The sequence below is a fragment of the Elephantulus edwardii genome, unplaced genomic scaffold (assembly GCF_000299155.1).
Source record: "Elephantulus edwardii isolate Elephantulus edwardi_28Jun2011 unplaced genomic scaffold, EleEdw1.0 scaffold00055, whole genome shotgun sequence".
Taxonomy (NCBI): domain Eukaryota; kingdom Metazoa; phylum Chordata; class Mammalia; order Macroscelidea; family Macroscelididae; genus Elephantulus; species Elephantulus edwardii.
The window spans coordinates 15,302,438-15,317,959 of record NW_006399805.1 but is presented as its reverse complement, the minus strand read 5'-3'; the positions used below and the strand labels follow the sequence as shown (position 1 = coordinate 15,317,959).

General features: G+C 45.9%; 1 protein-coding gene across 1 annotated transcript in view; it reads right to left on the bottom strand.

The window, feature by feature from the left end:
- CNTNAP2 (contactin associated protein-like 2) overlaps positions 1 to 15,522 on the bottom strand; it is a 1,206,610-nt gene that overhangs the window by 1,118,512 nt on the left and 72,576 nt on the right. Inside the window, exon 3 of the mRNA XM_006887275.1 lies at positions 2,169 to 2,362. Within this exon, the coding sequence (XP_006887337.1) occupies positions 2,169 to 2,362 (194 nt within the window). The remainder of the gene's footprint in view (positions 1 to 2,168; positions 2,363 to 15,522) is intronic.

Genomic DNA, 15,522 nt, shown 5'->3' with positions numbered 1-15,522 from the left:
AGAGGAAGGTGGATTGATTCAGTGATTGGGATAATTGGGATGGGAGTGTCAGAGACAGTGCGATTGGCACAGGACAGAGTGGAGTTTAGGGCTGTTGTATATAGGGTCGCTATGAGTCGCAGGCGACTCGATGGCACATAACAACAACAACAACATATGTAAACTGGGTATTTTTTTAAAAAAATGCATTAAGTCCTGTAACTTTAGCTAAGAAAAGATATGGTAAGTAGATTAACATCTAACCCAAATCTAAAAATTCTAATGACCACTTGCAGGAGGGGAGGCAGTTTTTTAGAAGGTTCTCTCTGCCCTCCCATATCTTCAATAAAATGCTATGGATACTGCAATCCATCTGTCTTATTGGCAATTGACTACAAAAAGAAGCCCTTATGTTCAGTAACGCAAGTCACTTAAGGTCTGCAGGGATGACGGTACCTTGGACAATCTGCCCTCCCTCACCCACTGACCTACGTCTCCATGGAGTCAGGAGGAGTTATTCCTGACTGATACGCACCCACAAATAAACAGCAACAATGAGCAGCTCTCAACCTACTTCCTGCCCAGCACACAGGAAGAGTGCTAACCTTCTGATGGTGCCATGAAGACGTCCAATAGAGCTGGGAGTCTCACTGGCAAGCTCTTCAGTAATTTTACCTACAGTCAGTGTACTCTCTGGTCATAGTCAGAGAGGCAGGAAACAAGGAGAGGGTTCCTGGGCAGGCTGGCCTCTGAGACTCACCTGCTTATTATCAGTTTTCTGGGTGAGCTGTTTGGTTAGTAGGACCACTTTCTCTATTTCCCTTTCTCTCTGTTTCATCTGTGTGCTTGCTCTCGTGTGCGCTCTCTCGCTCTCTCTGGCTCTCTCTCACACGCTCTCTCTCACACACTGTCTTCTTCCCTCCCTCCCTGCTTCCCTCTCTCCCTCCCTTGCTCTCCCCCCTCTTTCTCCCCCTCTCCCTCTCTCCCAGTGCTCCTCCTCTATTCAAGCCGCCATTACTAAAGTACTCTTGACACGTGACTCTCAGTCTTTCCTGGACATTGAAGCCAATGAATAAAATCCTCATGTCCACTCAAGACCCACCAGAGAACATCTCCAGGCTAGGGCCCAGAGTGGCGCGTCTGCAGCCCTCGTGGGGGCATAACTGGCACTGAGGACTGGGTCTTTCCAGTTCACTGAGACGGAGACTCTTCATACGCAGGAGTCCCCACCACTTGCTCTCCTGACTCACACCCCCACTAGGATCATGTGTTAGCCTCACCCTTGACGCTTTTTGGGCATGATTTCTAGAAGGGACGCACACACTAAGAGCAGGCCTGCCCTCAGTGCCCGGCAGTCACCATCACTCAACACCGCTCTGGAAATGAGCACACCCACACTCTAGCACCTCCAAACTCTGACCACTTCTCTAAATCCCCTAGGGCTTCTTAAACTCACCCAATAACAAACTCCACCCCAGTGAAAATCCTCACCCTGCCCTGTACTATAAAGGACCCCGCTCACTCCTCTTACTATTGATTGCTTTATTGCATTTTTGTTCTGCCTGCTTTTTAAAATAATTACGGTAGATCCCACTGCTATTAGGTATTCCAGTTGCAATTAACTGAGTGACTACATGCAACTTCCAAATATGACTGGCATAGTTTTACTGTGAAATGTGTAAAAAGCTTATTATTTTTATCCCACAATAAAATTTTAAGGTAAATATGCATTTTTAGTTAGGGTTTAAAACAATTCTTGAAATACTGGAAGTCTCCTCCCCCTCCCGCCCCCACGCCAATAACTATATTATTTTACTCCAAGTTAAGAGATATGAAGCCATTCTTGTCTTCCACCTGATTCTTATTTCATCAGTCTGGCTGTGCCTGTAATGCAAGTCACAAATGAGCAGATGTCTGGCCAAGACTGATACCACACAACAGCACTGAAAAATCTCTGTCACCAAGGCAGCCCTTCCTAACGGGAGTCTATCAATACCCTGATTCATCGCTGTCTCCCTTCTTGCCTCTCCTTCCACTGACGGAACTGATCCACAAATCTATTACTTCTCAATGGCCTTGAAGGCATACTGACAACGTATGCACCCCACATGAAGGTCACACGTTAGCCGTGGTTCTCCACAGCACTGCACGCCCGATGGTGGCCCGGCCTTCGCACTGAGCCCACTCACCCAGATGTTCCCGTCCTGATGATAAGGCTTCCAGTTCCTGCCAGTGTCACTGTAGAGAAGCCGGTACTGTGTCACCCAGTCGGAGCTGCTGTACCTTCCCTGGGTGGCAATGGCGCTCATCTGCTTCCGACTGCCAAAGTCCACCTGGAGCCACTGGTAGTGGTCACTGTCTGAGGGGGACCAGCCACCCGCACCTGGAGGGCAAAGACACAAAGGGAAAGTGGATGTAAGTCCAGTGTGTGCACTGGAGGACGGCAGCCCGGCGCTGTGACGGGCCTGGCAGTGCTGTATTTCACAGGTCTGTTATGAGATGTCCTTACAGACACTGCTGGACTCCAACTAATATCCTTCCAGCTGGGTAACACTGGTACTTTCACCTCTTTATGGAGTAATTATGCATTTATTTTCTCATGAGCAAATGTCTTCATAATTCCTCAATTAAATCTTATTAGTACCTGTCAAAGTCTAATTGGCTGAGGGTTGATCAATTCACTATGAATTCTTCAGCTGAAATCACCAGTAAAATGATGTAGTAGTGACCTGTTCATTCTACTTTCTTTATGCAAAGTTCACCTTCAAGTAAATTACAAGTAAAACTAAAGAAAAATATATCTGGCTTTTCAAAAGTCCAGAGTTAAAGACTAGTCCTCAGGATGCGGACAGGCCGTGCCCTCAGCTCCTGTCCTCAGAGGACGGCGGGAGCAGGGAGGTGAGGTGGGTGCTCACTGAAGCTTGGCGGAGGTACAGTGAATGTCACCTCACAGACACACCTCCAGACGCATGGAGTGAACTCCTAAACAAGTGGAACTTCTCTCAGGTCAATGCAGTAACTGAGTGGGAAACAGTGAGATTAGGAAAATGACACTTCCACAGAGCACACAACCAACCCGGGTCATTTCCCATCCTGAGGTTTGGAAGGACAGGACAGCCCTGCCAGCAGGTTCCCAGGGCTGTAACTGAGGGACGGCAGGTTGCCACAGCCTTGGCTGGTACAGCCTGCTGGACACTCAGATCTGCAAACATGGCACCATCAAGATGCTTTAATACAGAATAAAAGCATTCTTAATTTGCTGTAATATTTAAAATTCCCATGCTACACAGACAGACATCACAGAAAATATGGCAGCTTAGTGCTGAACGCTGACATGTATTTGTGTGTATCTGACTTTAGTTACTGAGAAAAAATGAGAAAAAAATTCAATAAATTATCTGATATACAGTAGATTAAAATATATGCATCTCTTTTAAAGCAAGACATTTACAACCTGAGAACAAAACAGTTCATTCTATAAAAATGACTATGATGAAAATAATTTTGCAAATCAGCAGAGACATCGTCTGTTGTGCTGTATTCACACGACTTATTTCTGTTGCCGGAAATAAGCTATAACAGCTCTCCACTCACACGTGATTAGAAAGCACGTGAAATGACAGTTTCCAGAGACTGGACATTGGACCGTGCTGGACAGCTCCCTGCGCTGCCTGTGGAAGCAGAGTCCAAACAAAACAGAAATCTCAAAGCTGCAGGGAACTGGGACAGGGCTGCTCCCAGAGTCCAGGGGATGTGGGTGCCAGAGGGATGCTAAGCTGTGTGTCTGCTGACCAGGCCTCCACAGATCATATGTGTTGAGAGGAAAACTTAGAACAATAAATGCCTAAACTATAAAAGGAAGAGAGGCTCTCTTTACCGTTGTCAAACTGAAAAAAAAAAATTTTAAAAAGCACAAAAACATACTTGAAGCTAGAAGGGAAAAAAATAATGCAGATTGGAGCAGAAAGAAGAAAGTCAACAAAATTTACAAAACACTTGATAGGCTGAATAAAGAAGCCAAAGTGTACATAATGAAAATATAAAATGGAAACAGAAATATTATATATAACTGCTTGAGCCAAGAGCAAAAAGATCCTAGCAGAACTGTGTTCCAGTAAATAAATTCAGTGTAACACATGGGACAAGTTCCCAGGACATCTACTCTCTCAAGTTGACACGAAAGGAGGAAACACTTAGCAGTTCTGTAACAAGCCAAGTTACTGAAACAGTAACAGAAAGCTTCCCCACCAAGTAAGTCCATTCGAGAGCTCGACTGTCCTGCAATAAACACCACAGATGACACCGTTCCATCTGCCACATTTGGACTGAGCAAAACCAGGAAAAGAACACAGAAGCCGAGCGCAGGCTATAGAGATGCCTCCTTCCAGACACAGATCCTTGTAAGGACAAGAGCTGAAATCACTGAGATAGAAATCAGAAAAAAACAATTGAAACCATCAATAAGATCAGGAGCTGGTTTTTCAAAACAGTCAATAAGATTGATAAAACATTGGCAAATTTAACAAAAGAAAAGACACAGATAATACAGGTGACATCACAACAGAAACAGAAGAAATTAAATTGATGATATTGGAATACTATGAAAAACTATACTCTGATAAATATGCAAACCTAAAGGAAATGGACAAATTCCTTGAAACTCCTGCCCTACCCAGACTGACTTGGACAGATACAGAATATTTGAACAGACTCATCACAACAGAAGAAATTGAATAGATCCTAAAGGCTTCCCCACAAAAAAATCCTGGACCAGATGGCTTCACTGCAGAATTCTACAAAACATCAGAGAAGCTCTATCACCAATTCTACTTAAATTATTTTAAAATACCAAAAAAGAAGGGACACTTCTAGAATTACTCTATGAATCAAGCATCAACAGGTGAAGATGTTGTTGTTGCTATATGCCGTTGAGTTGCTTGCAACTCATAGTGACCCTATGTAAAACAGCTCTGAACCCTGCTCTATTCTGAGGCAACCTTATCTTCTCTAACACACCTACTCCCATTATCCCAGTTACTGAGTCAATCTATCTCATCGAGACTCTTACTCCCTTGTTTTGTCTCTCCTCCCTCCCAAGCATGATGTCCTTCTCCAAGGCCTGGTCCTTCCTTGCACCATGTCAGAAGTATATTAGATGAAGCTTCAGAATCCTTGACTCCAAGGAGCAGTCTGGTTTAATCCTCTCCAGGATGAACTTGTTTGTTCTTCTAATATGGCATATTGAATACCCTTCTCCAACACCACAGCTCAAAGGCATCAATTCTTCTATCATCCCTAGTCATTGTCCAGCTTTCTGATGCATAGCAACTGATTTCAAAGTCCATGGCCTCGATCAGGTGCATCTTAATCTCCAGACTGATACTACTGTTCTTCAATACTCTGGTGATGTACCCAGCAGCAGACTTTCTCAATGCAATTCATCTTTTCATTTCCTGGCTGCTGGTACCAACAGTGTTGATTGTGAAGCTAGCCAAATGAAAGCTGTTAACAATCTCAATCTCTTCACTGTTACCAAAAAAGAAAACGACATAACAACATTTCTCATGAAAATAGATACAACAATCCTGAAAAAAATCCTGGCCAATAGAATCCAACAGTGTATAAAAAAGTAATTCATTATAGCCAAGTGTAATCCATAACAGGTATGCAAGGGTGGTGGTTAAACACAAGAAAAACAATCAACATAATTCAGCACATGAACAAACAAATGATGAGAACCACATGATCCTAGAAATTGATGCAGAAAAAGCCTTTGACAAAATTCAACACCACTTCCTGGTCAAAACACTAAGCAAAATAGGAATACAAGGGAATTTCCTCAAAATAGTGAAACGTATACATGCAAAACCAAGAGCCAATATCATTCTCAACGGGGAAGAGTAAAAGCATTCTCCTTGCAAACAGAGACAAGAGAAGGATGCCCACTGTCAACACTTCTATTCAGTATTGTTCTGGAAATGCCTGCTAGGGCAATATGGTAAGAGAAGGAAATAAAAGAAAGGTATCCAGATCAGGAAAGAGATAGTTAAACTGTCACTTCATGCAGATGACATGACAGCATACACACAAAACTCCACTTGGAGGCAAGGATTTTGAAGCTCCGTCTCACATACTCTGTGCATGTTGCCAGGAGGGCCCCGTCACTGGAGAGGAACATCTAGCTCAGGAGGGCGGAGGGACAGTGCAGGAGAGGAAGACCCCAGATGATACGGATTGGCACATGGCGTGATGCGGGCAGGTGTGTCAGGGACAGGGAGATTGGCTCAGGATAAAGCAGGGTTCAGAGGTATTATGCCTAACACGGTCTCTATGAGTCACATCGACTCAATGGCACACAACAACAACAAAACAACATATATTAATTTAATTCATGAGCTTAGTTGTTATTGTTATGTGTCGTTGAGTAGCTTGCGACTCACAGAGACCGTATGTGCAACAGGCAAATAATTATAATGTGAAAAGACAGCAAACTCTGCCCATTTGATTTTTGGTGAGATTTTAGCCAATTCCCTCTGTATATCTTGCTTTTACTATAGATTGTCTATACTGGAGATTCAATTTCCTACTGTTTCTGATTTTTTGCTGCTTTTTATTCTTCAGTAAGGAGGTAATTATCATATAGCTAATTAACCTTGTATATCTCATTAAGTTTTTAAGAGAATATATTTGGATTTTTAAGAGAAGAAGAGAAATTTACCAGCTCTAACAATGTAAGGACAAACTCCTTAGCAAGGGCATGTGGGGAGGACAGTGGTTCACCTCTGTGGCCACCAGGGTCATGAGACTAAATGAAGCCCCTGTGGTCCCCACAGGATGGAGCAGCTGTTCCATGGGCTTCTGGGCAGAAGTCTTTGTAGGAGCAGGCTCCGGTGCCTTACTCCTTGTGGGGGCTGGTGGATTGGAACTCCTGACCTTTCAGAGCACAGATGCCAAGGATTCATGAGGAACATGCTGAGAGGAATAATAACACGTCTGCACTTGACTTTGATCTATGAGGCAGTGTGACTGCGGAAGCTGACGACTTTGTTCATTTGGCTCATGAAATGCGTGACCTCTATTAAACTGAGGATTTACAGTGACTCTCTTTCATCACGTAAAGCTCTAGAAAGCCTTTTATGAGAAGGGAAAGTGCCCCCAGTATACACTGTGGTGTGTCTGAGAGAGCAACAGTACTTCCTAACACATCTCAGGAACTCAAAGGACACGCGGGGAGGAGGCAGAGACACTAGACAGCCAAGCGCCCAGTTCTAGAAGACTTAGGAGAAGTCTCACTTTGAATGAGGGACGATCAACAATGCCTAGTAACCACGTAGCCAGCCTGCAGTGTGTGGCCCTGACCCACCTCCCACCACACAGCAGCCACAGGCCCTGCTCCTTCTGCTGCCCACACCCCCCAAATCCCTCAGCAGTGTCCCTTCCGGCCCAGCCACTGTTCACAGCAGTGATAGTCAGAAAACTGATGGCGTGTGTGTGCCAGCAGGTAATCCTGTGAGGACGTGAGTGCGTGTGAGCGTGTACGCACGAGTGTGTGCTTGTGTACATGATGAGGGTGTTCTAGTGTGTGGAAGTGTGTGCCTATATGGGATGCACGTGGTACGGGTGTACGTGCACGTGCCTGGTGTGTGTATATGTGTGTGTGAGTGTGTATATGTGACTGTGTGTGTGCATGCCCGTGGCTATGTGCATGTATGGGGTACACGTAGTATGGACGTGAGTGCATGTGCCTGGCGTGTGTATGTGTGTATGTGAGTGTATATACGAGACTGTGTGTGCCCTGTCGATGTTCACGTATGGGCTGCATATACTATGCATGTGTGTGCATGTGCGTGTGAGTGTGTATACGTGACTGTACATGTCCCATGTCTATTTGCATATGTGGGGTGCATGTAGTATGGATGTGCATGCATGGGCCTGGTGCTCGTGTGCGCGTGGGTGTGCACATGCATGTGTGTGTGTGTGCGTGTGTGGGCACCCCGTGTCTGTGTGCATATACCGGTGGCTGCATGTGTGCAACAGGCACATATGAGAACAGAGTCTCTGCATGTGAATCTAGATGCCGCTGGACACCGACCCTGGAGGAGGGCAGAGAGCCAGAGTCCTCTGTGTAGGAGCAGCTCAGGGTCACAGGGTCAGGGTCACTGTCCTCTATAATCTGTTAACAGGGTCTGTGCCAGGACAGAGGAGTCCCGAGGGCGCAGCAAGCAGAGGACTGAACCCCACAGCCGCCCTGTGGCAAAGGTGAGGCTGTGTGAAGGCCCAGGCAACCCTCTTAGTGGTCGTGCTCCGCCCAGCACAGGCTCTAGGAGTTGGGATCTGACTGGTCCGCTGTGAGAGGGGCTTAGTTTATGACAGAAAGGAGATTCCCTGTGGGAGGTTCAATGGGAAGCTGGGAGATTCCATCTCTATGATAAATGACTTTGAATTATGAGCCCAAGTTGGTGGTGAAGAATATGGTGGGAAAAACAAAAACTTACTTCAATTAAGGTTGCAAGCATCTGTAATAACTGGAGGAGAAATATGTATCAGATGGAAAGAATAAATTGAAAACATCATGCCTTCGAGGCACAATAGCATTGTGAGTTCAGGCGCTGGGACCTCCTTCTGCTTCAAACACATAATCATTTTAGGTAAGAGCGATAAGGAGGAAATCGAAAAGACCCAGGCAGGCTCAGAAGTGGGATAAGCATCTCTACCTATCAGGAGGGGAGTGTGAGGCAAGGGCAGGTGTGAAGTCAGGCCAGGCAGCCAGGCAGCCCACGGCGAGATGTGGGTGGAGGAAGGCCCTCTTTGGGGCGAGGAAAGGCTTGACCAGGGATCTGGTCCTTCCTACCAGAGAAAGGAGGCTGAAGGAAGCTGGCCAGCGGCCTGGAGCCCCTCCGTGGGAGCATGAAGGCTCCTGACTACGGGCAGGTTAGACTCAAGGCTCACACAGGAGGGCTCCACCCAACCCTGAAAACAATGCCCACAGGGGCTGTCCCGCAGTTTCAGATGAGGCTGTGACCACAGCCCTGGGAAGTGGAGGAGACCAATGAAACACAGCGAGAAGAACACAGGGGGAAGAAGGGGTCAACTCTTCACAGAAACTGCAAACCATGGGCAAACAGCAGAGTGGTGACAGCGAGAGAGTCGGTGACAAGTCAACAAGATGTGCCGCTGTTGTTAGTTCCAAACTACTGTGACCCCGTGCACTACAGGAGAACCCCATGCACTACAGGAGAACCCCGTGTACTACAGGAGGACCTTGTGCACTACAGGAGGACCCCGTGCACTACAGGAGGACCCCGTGTACTACAGGAGGAACCCGTGCACTACAGGGGGACCCCATGCTCTACAGGGGGACCCCGTGTAATACAGGAGGAACCCATGCTCTACAGGGAACCCATGTACTACAGGAGGACCCCATGTACTACAGGAGGACCTTGTGTACTACAGGGGGGCCCCATGCTGTACAGGGGACCCCATGTTCTACAGGGAGACCCCGTGTACTACAGGAGGACCCATGTACTACAGGGGGACCCTATGCTCTACAGGAGGACCCTGTGTATTACAGGGGGACCCCATAAACTACAGGAGGACCCTGTGTACTATAGGGGGGCCCCATGCTCTACAGGGGACCCCATGGTGTACAGAGGACCCCATGCTCTACAGGGAGACCCCATGCTCTACAGAAGGACCTCATGCTCTACAGAGGGACCCCATGTATTCAATGTGGATTATATCTAAACATCAAGAAAACAAAAATCCTCACAAGACAACCAATAGGAAACATCATGCTAGATGGAGAAAAAGATTGACGTCAAAACCTTCACTGTCCACAATTAATATCCATGTCAAGAAATAAAAAAAGGGTGTTGCACTGGCCAAATATGTTGCCAAGTATATGTCTTTAAAGTGCTTCAGGGCAAAGACCTGCCTGACTCAAGTATGGTGCTTTTCTGTTATTTCATCTGCAGGTGGAAACTGGACAGTGACGATCTAAGAATAGATGCCTTTGAATTGTGGTGTTTGTGGAAAGTATTGACTAACCCGGGCTGAGAGAATAAATGTCCTGAGTAAGGTGCAGTCAGGGCGCTACTGAGAAGCAGGGGTAGTGAGACCTCTGGTCACTCTTTGGCCATGTGGTCAGGGCGGCTGTCTCTGAAGCGGACATCTTCGTGCTTGGTAAGGTGGAGGGTCAGAGGAGGAGCTGGGCTGGCACAGTGAGTGCGGCAGCAGACGGGCACAGTCGCACTGTAAGGACGCCACGTGACCGGTGAAGCTGTGATCTCTGTGTGTGTGATCTGTGATCTGTGTGATCTATGAGCTGGAGTTGTCTCTATGACGTATGACAGCAACCGCAGCACACTCGACCATCCTCAGAGAAAACGGACTCTCAGAGGAAAACCCAGAAATGGCATTAAGCTACAGTTTACTATTGAAGGTATTACCCGGAGTTCAACATGGACTGAAAATGTAAAATACTGGGGAATTGGAGGTCTTTAGTCTCCAGTGCAGAGAGGAAAGGGGAACTAAATGACTCCCAACCCCAAAGCCAGTGAAGGGCAGATTAAGTTCATGAGAAAGCACTTTCCTTTAGCCCAACAGTATCAGGGTATCAGGTAAAGGACCTTGGTCTATGAGACAGAAGGTGAAGGAGGCAGGTGCTGTGACCCCTGAGAAGGCAACTTGTTATCACTTTAAAACCAGGACATTATGCTGAGTGAAATCTCTCAGTCACAAAAGGAAAAATACTGCACAATGCTACTGTTATAAAACAGGGCTGACATGGGGGTTAAGTGGGAACTAAGAAAAGAGGGGTTAAATAACATACACTGAATTGAAACAGATGAGGGAAAGAACTGTTCCAGAGGAATATATAATTAGGTGTTATTGGCATGACAAGAGTCCAGAATAAGAGCTGCATAACAAAGTGGACTGGGGCTGGGGCTGGGCAGGGAGGAAAATATGCAACAACGAATGAATGGAAATCCAAGTTCTCTATAAACTTTCATTAAAATCTCAATTAAAATGAAAAAAGTGAAAGATGCACAGAAAAAAAATCATTTTATCCCTCACGCTTTATGGGTCTACTTTATTAACATCAGGGGGAACATTATTTACATATTGCTAAGTAGCCCAGGACTCTCTATAACATTTATTGTTCAAGAGGTTGGGCATTTACATTTTCAGTGTGAATAACTTCCCCTCGTTTTATGTGCCAGCCACTGAGGTTTAAAAAATCTTCATAAGCAAGTTTTACTACACCTGATTTTTTTATACTAAGGATTCAATCTATTTGTATGAAGAATGTACAAAAATATGCTTTATTTAATATAGAGTTTATGACTGGGAAGCTAGATAGCCAATATTCTTTTAATGTCCAGAGAAATGAAGTTGTGTGTATAGGGAAAAAAAAAACGAAGATGCAGGCAGGATGAGGTGGCATCTCGGGGCTGAGGCATCAGACGGGAGAAGAGGGCGGGAAGACCAAGGCAGCTGGAGTGAATCCAGGGGTTCTCTGCACTGGCCCATGGCTGCTCTAGCTGGTGACCACTGTCTGGACAGCTCTAGCTGGTGACCACTGTCTGGCAGCTCCCTGACCCCACAGGACAGGGCCAAGTTGCATGGTGGGCTTTCCACGGACTAGCTAGCAGGGGTCCACCAAGTTTTCTCTCACAAGAGGCACAAGTGGGTTTGGCTCTCCAGCCTTTGGTCAGTGACCAAGCACTTAGTCACTCTGCCAGCTGGACTCCTTCATATACACGAAGACACACATGAGCCTGCCCATGGATGAGGACGGGACCATGAGACGGAAAGGATTCCGTGCTCAGCACGTCCCACTGTCATCTTTCCCTGGAGAGAACAAACATATCCTCAACAAGACTTGTGTAACAGCCCCAATCTGGAAAGAGCCCAGACAACCCCGCACAGATGTACAACAGACAAACTGTGTCTGCCCACATACAGGGCACCACCCAGCAACACAGGGGAATGGACCTCGGGACACATCCACCGTGGATTAGTCTCAAACACTCAGGCCCTTCAGTTAAAGTCTGCAGGGCCAGACAGTGGAAGAGGCGTGTGTACCAGTGTCCCACTAACATGCAGTAACAGTGACGTTTCTGTAAAATAACACTCTAACGAAAGACTGCCAGCACTATTTATCAAGCAAAACAGAAGCCACAACATGTGATGTTACTAGATGATAGAAGACTACCCCATTGTCCCCATTTCTAGCCTCTCCAACAAGGACAGCTGTTTTCAAATGGTTCTGAGAACTGCAAAGCCAGTGTGAGGGGACAAAGAACCACCTTAAGAGGTGAGCTGGACAGAATTAAAAGAGGTGGGTGCTTCCTGAAGTGTGCCTGCTGGGATATGCTCCCCCAGGAGAGCATCATTCCCACAGGAAAGTTAAAGAGCAACAGGGAACCCAGCAGCTCACAGGGACCCTCCACCACCCACCTGCCAGAAGGCTGTAAATTTTACAGGAGACCACCCACTGTCCCAATGAATGAACTAAGGGAGTTGCCAGGGGAGAGAGTTAGGCCTCAAACAAACTGTACAAATAATAGGGATTTATATGAATCTAGGCAACACAGACAAGTGAACTCTCCTTCCAAATCTTACCAGGTGTGCTTCTGGGGTCTGAAAACTATGAAATGGAGCTGAAGGGAGGGAGCTGTCAGCTGATGAGCTACAGGCATTTTCTCCACGAATAACGTTCTTAAGAAATGGTGTAAATTCCACAAGTGTACAGTCAAAGGAGAGGATGGCCACGTCTGGCTTCTACCCACTTCATGAAGGAGAGCTTTGCCCATCAATAATAATATCCATAACAGCAAACAGACAGTTTCTAGATGAGAAACGCCAGCCCCCATGCTCCTGTCCCTATTTTCACCAGTCACTGGCTTCTATAGTCGCTGTTGACTCACAGACTTTATTCACAGTTGTTGCACCAAGAGTAGAGTTTACTAGGGAAACAGTCTGGGGAGAGAGAGAGAGAGGCAAAGAATATCTCACAATGCAAGTCCAGGTTTAGTTCAGCAGTCTGAAACTAGATTAACAGCAAAGCATAATTTTTCAATTAGTAAAAGTTCTATTTCCAGTTCAGCAACACAAATTCAAGAAGCCTCTGATTCTCAATCAGCAAACAAGATTTGTCTCAGAGCTGTTATAAGTGCTGACTTATAACTCTTCAAAACCTTTAACTGTGGCCACCACAAACGGAAGCCGCCTCAGGTCACACCTTGCCACAGTCTCTCCACCACCATCACCAGGGTCTTGCTCCAGTCTCCCTCAAGTCTTGCTGTTCAGTGTGGGAAGCACTCTCTTTCTTATCACACCATCTCTGTTGCTGATGATTTCCAAGACCATGAGCCTACAGTTAAGGTAGCTGGAGGCCAGGGGGGGCTAACATACTGGCTAGAAAAACCAACTTTTAAGCTAACACCACATGTACCTTAATTTTAGTAATATCCGGAAACATCTCAGATAAGCATAAAATACTAAATTGTTCATTGGGAGATGACAGTTTTAGGCAAATCCAATAATGGTTCATAACCATGCCCAGATGCGCTGATTAACGAGCATGTCCTTGAGAAGAGCACTCCCAAACAGTGTGGCACAGGCCCCGGTCCTGGCTGCTGTCACTTCTAATATTTTTATTATCTAAGGCATGGAAGATGTGCTTACAAGATTTGTCAATTACATAAAGCTGGGAGAGAAGCCTAATAGGATAAGTAACTGAATTAGGATGATAAGTGGTCCTGACTGGCTGGAAACTGGGCCTGCACCCACAGAGCCCGCTGTAAGAGCAGGAAAGAAAGCATCTACCGTTTGGACCAAAAGCATTAGGAGCTGCCAGCTCAGTGGGGTGTCAGGCTTAGAGAGAAAGATGCAGGCTGAGCCTGTATTCTGGATACTGCGGTGTACAGGTGATGCCACGGAACTCTAGCGCGAGGGCGGAATAGTGTGTGCCCTTCCAACACTTGCATTTAGATGCACTTGTTTTGAGGTTGCACATGAATCTAAAAATGCACAAAGAACAGCTTATAGCAGAAGGGCTTATCACAAAATGAACATAACCTTGCAGCTACTATCCAGATCAACCCCATAAAGAAACCATGGCAACCCCCTGCATTCCTGCCCCCATCTGCTGCTCTGAAGACACACAGTCCCCTAAGCCGCCTCTCTCTTCCTCAGGGGGTGCAGGTGAGAGGAGATTACTCATTTCTTAGCTGACTAGTGATACACGTATAGTATTCTACTACCATGCCCTGAAGTCACAGTGTATTCCATGTCGGGCTACTTACCAAGATATTGGTGGTTTGAATGCACCAACTTTTGCTGGGGGGAAGATGAGGGTGTTTTCACCTGTAAAGACTGACAATCTAAGATTTATCATTTACTGTCCTTAAGACCCATTACAGGTTCAAGAAGAGACAAAGAGACTCAACAAGCAAAATACAGATCATGTCGGATCTACCGAATATTTGTCCACTGTCATGTAAATGTGTCTTTAGTGTTATGTAAATGCAAGCTCATTTTGGAAAGACCAAACCAACATCTACTTGCAAAAAAAATTACTTTAAAAAAGAAAACTAAATTAAAAAAACCATAGCCACCTGACCCAACTTGCCTACAAATTGAAATTAAAGGCATCCTAAGAACAGCTCTCACCCATAATCCAGGCAATATCTGCATCAAAAGGATTCCATGCATGCACGAGGGTACCAGCACCTGATTTTTCACAAAGGTAAGACAGCAGAAAAAATAGATACAGGTGATACCTCTTCAATAATATAGCCAGGATTGTTTGTTGTTGTTGTTTCATGCAGTTAGTAACCTGCGTCTCAGAGTGGCCTTCTGCACCACAGCTGCACACGATGCCCTATCCAGAGCTGATCTCACTGGCTCTGACACACCCATCCTCATCACAATACTAATCCATCTCATTCAGGATCTGCCTCTGCTGCACTGTTGTCCCTCCACCCTTCCACGCATGATGTCCTTCTCCAAGGATTGGTCCCTCCTGGTAACATGATCAAATATGTGAGATGGAGCTTCAAAATCCTTGCCTCCAAGGAGTAGCCTGGGATCACCCTCTCCAGGATGAACCCATTTGTTCTCTTGGCAGTCTAACACCCTTCTCAAGCACCACAGCTCACAGGAACAGACTCTTCTTTCTGTCATCTTTAGTTATTGTCCTGCTCTCTGATACACAGCAAGTAATTGCAAAGACTACGGCCTAAATCAGGTGTGTCCTAGTCTCCAGACTGACATCATTGTCCTTTAGCACTCTAGAGAGGTCCTTGACAGAAGTTTCTTCCAATGCAACACATCTTTTGATTTTCTGACTGCTGATGCCAAAAGTGTTGACCATGGAAACAAGCAAGCTGAAATTGTTAACAATCTCAATCTCTTCTCCATTTATCATGATGTTGTCAATAGGGCCACTGGTGAGAAGCTTTGTTTTCAGATGGATCTCTTCCAGTCAAGCCAATATTTATTCCCATTCAAAAAAGGTGAGATGTCAATGTGTGG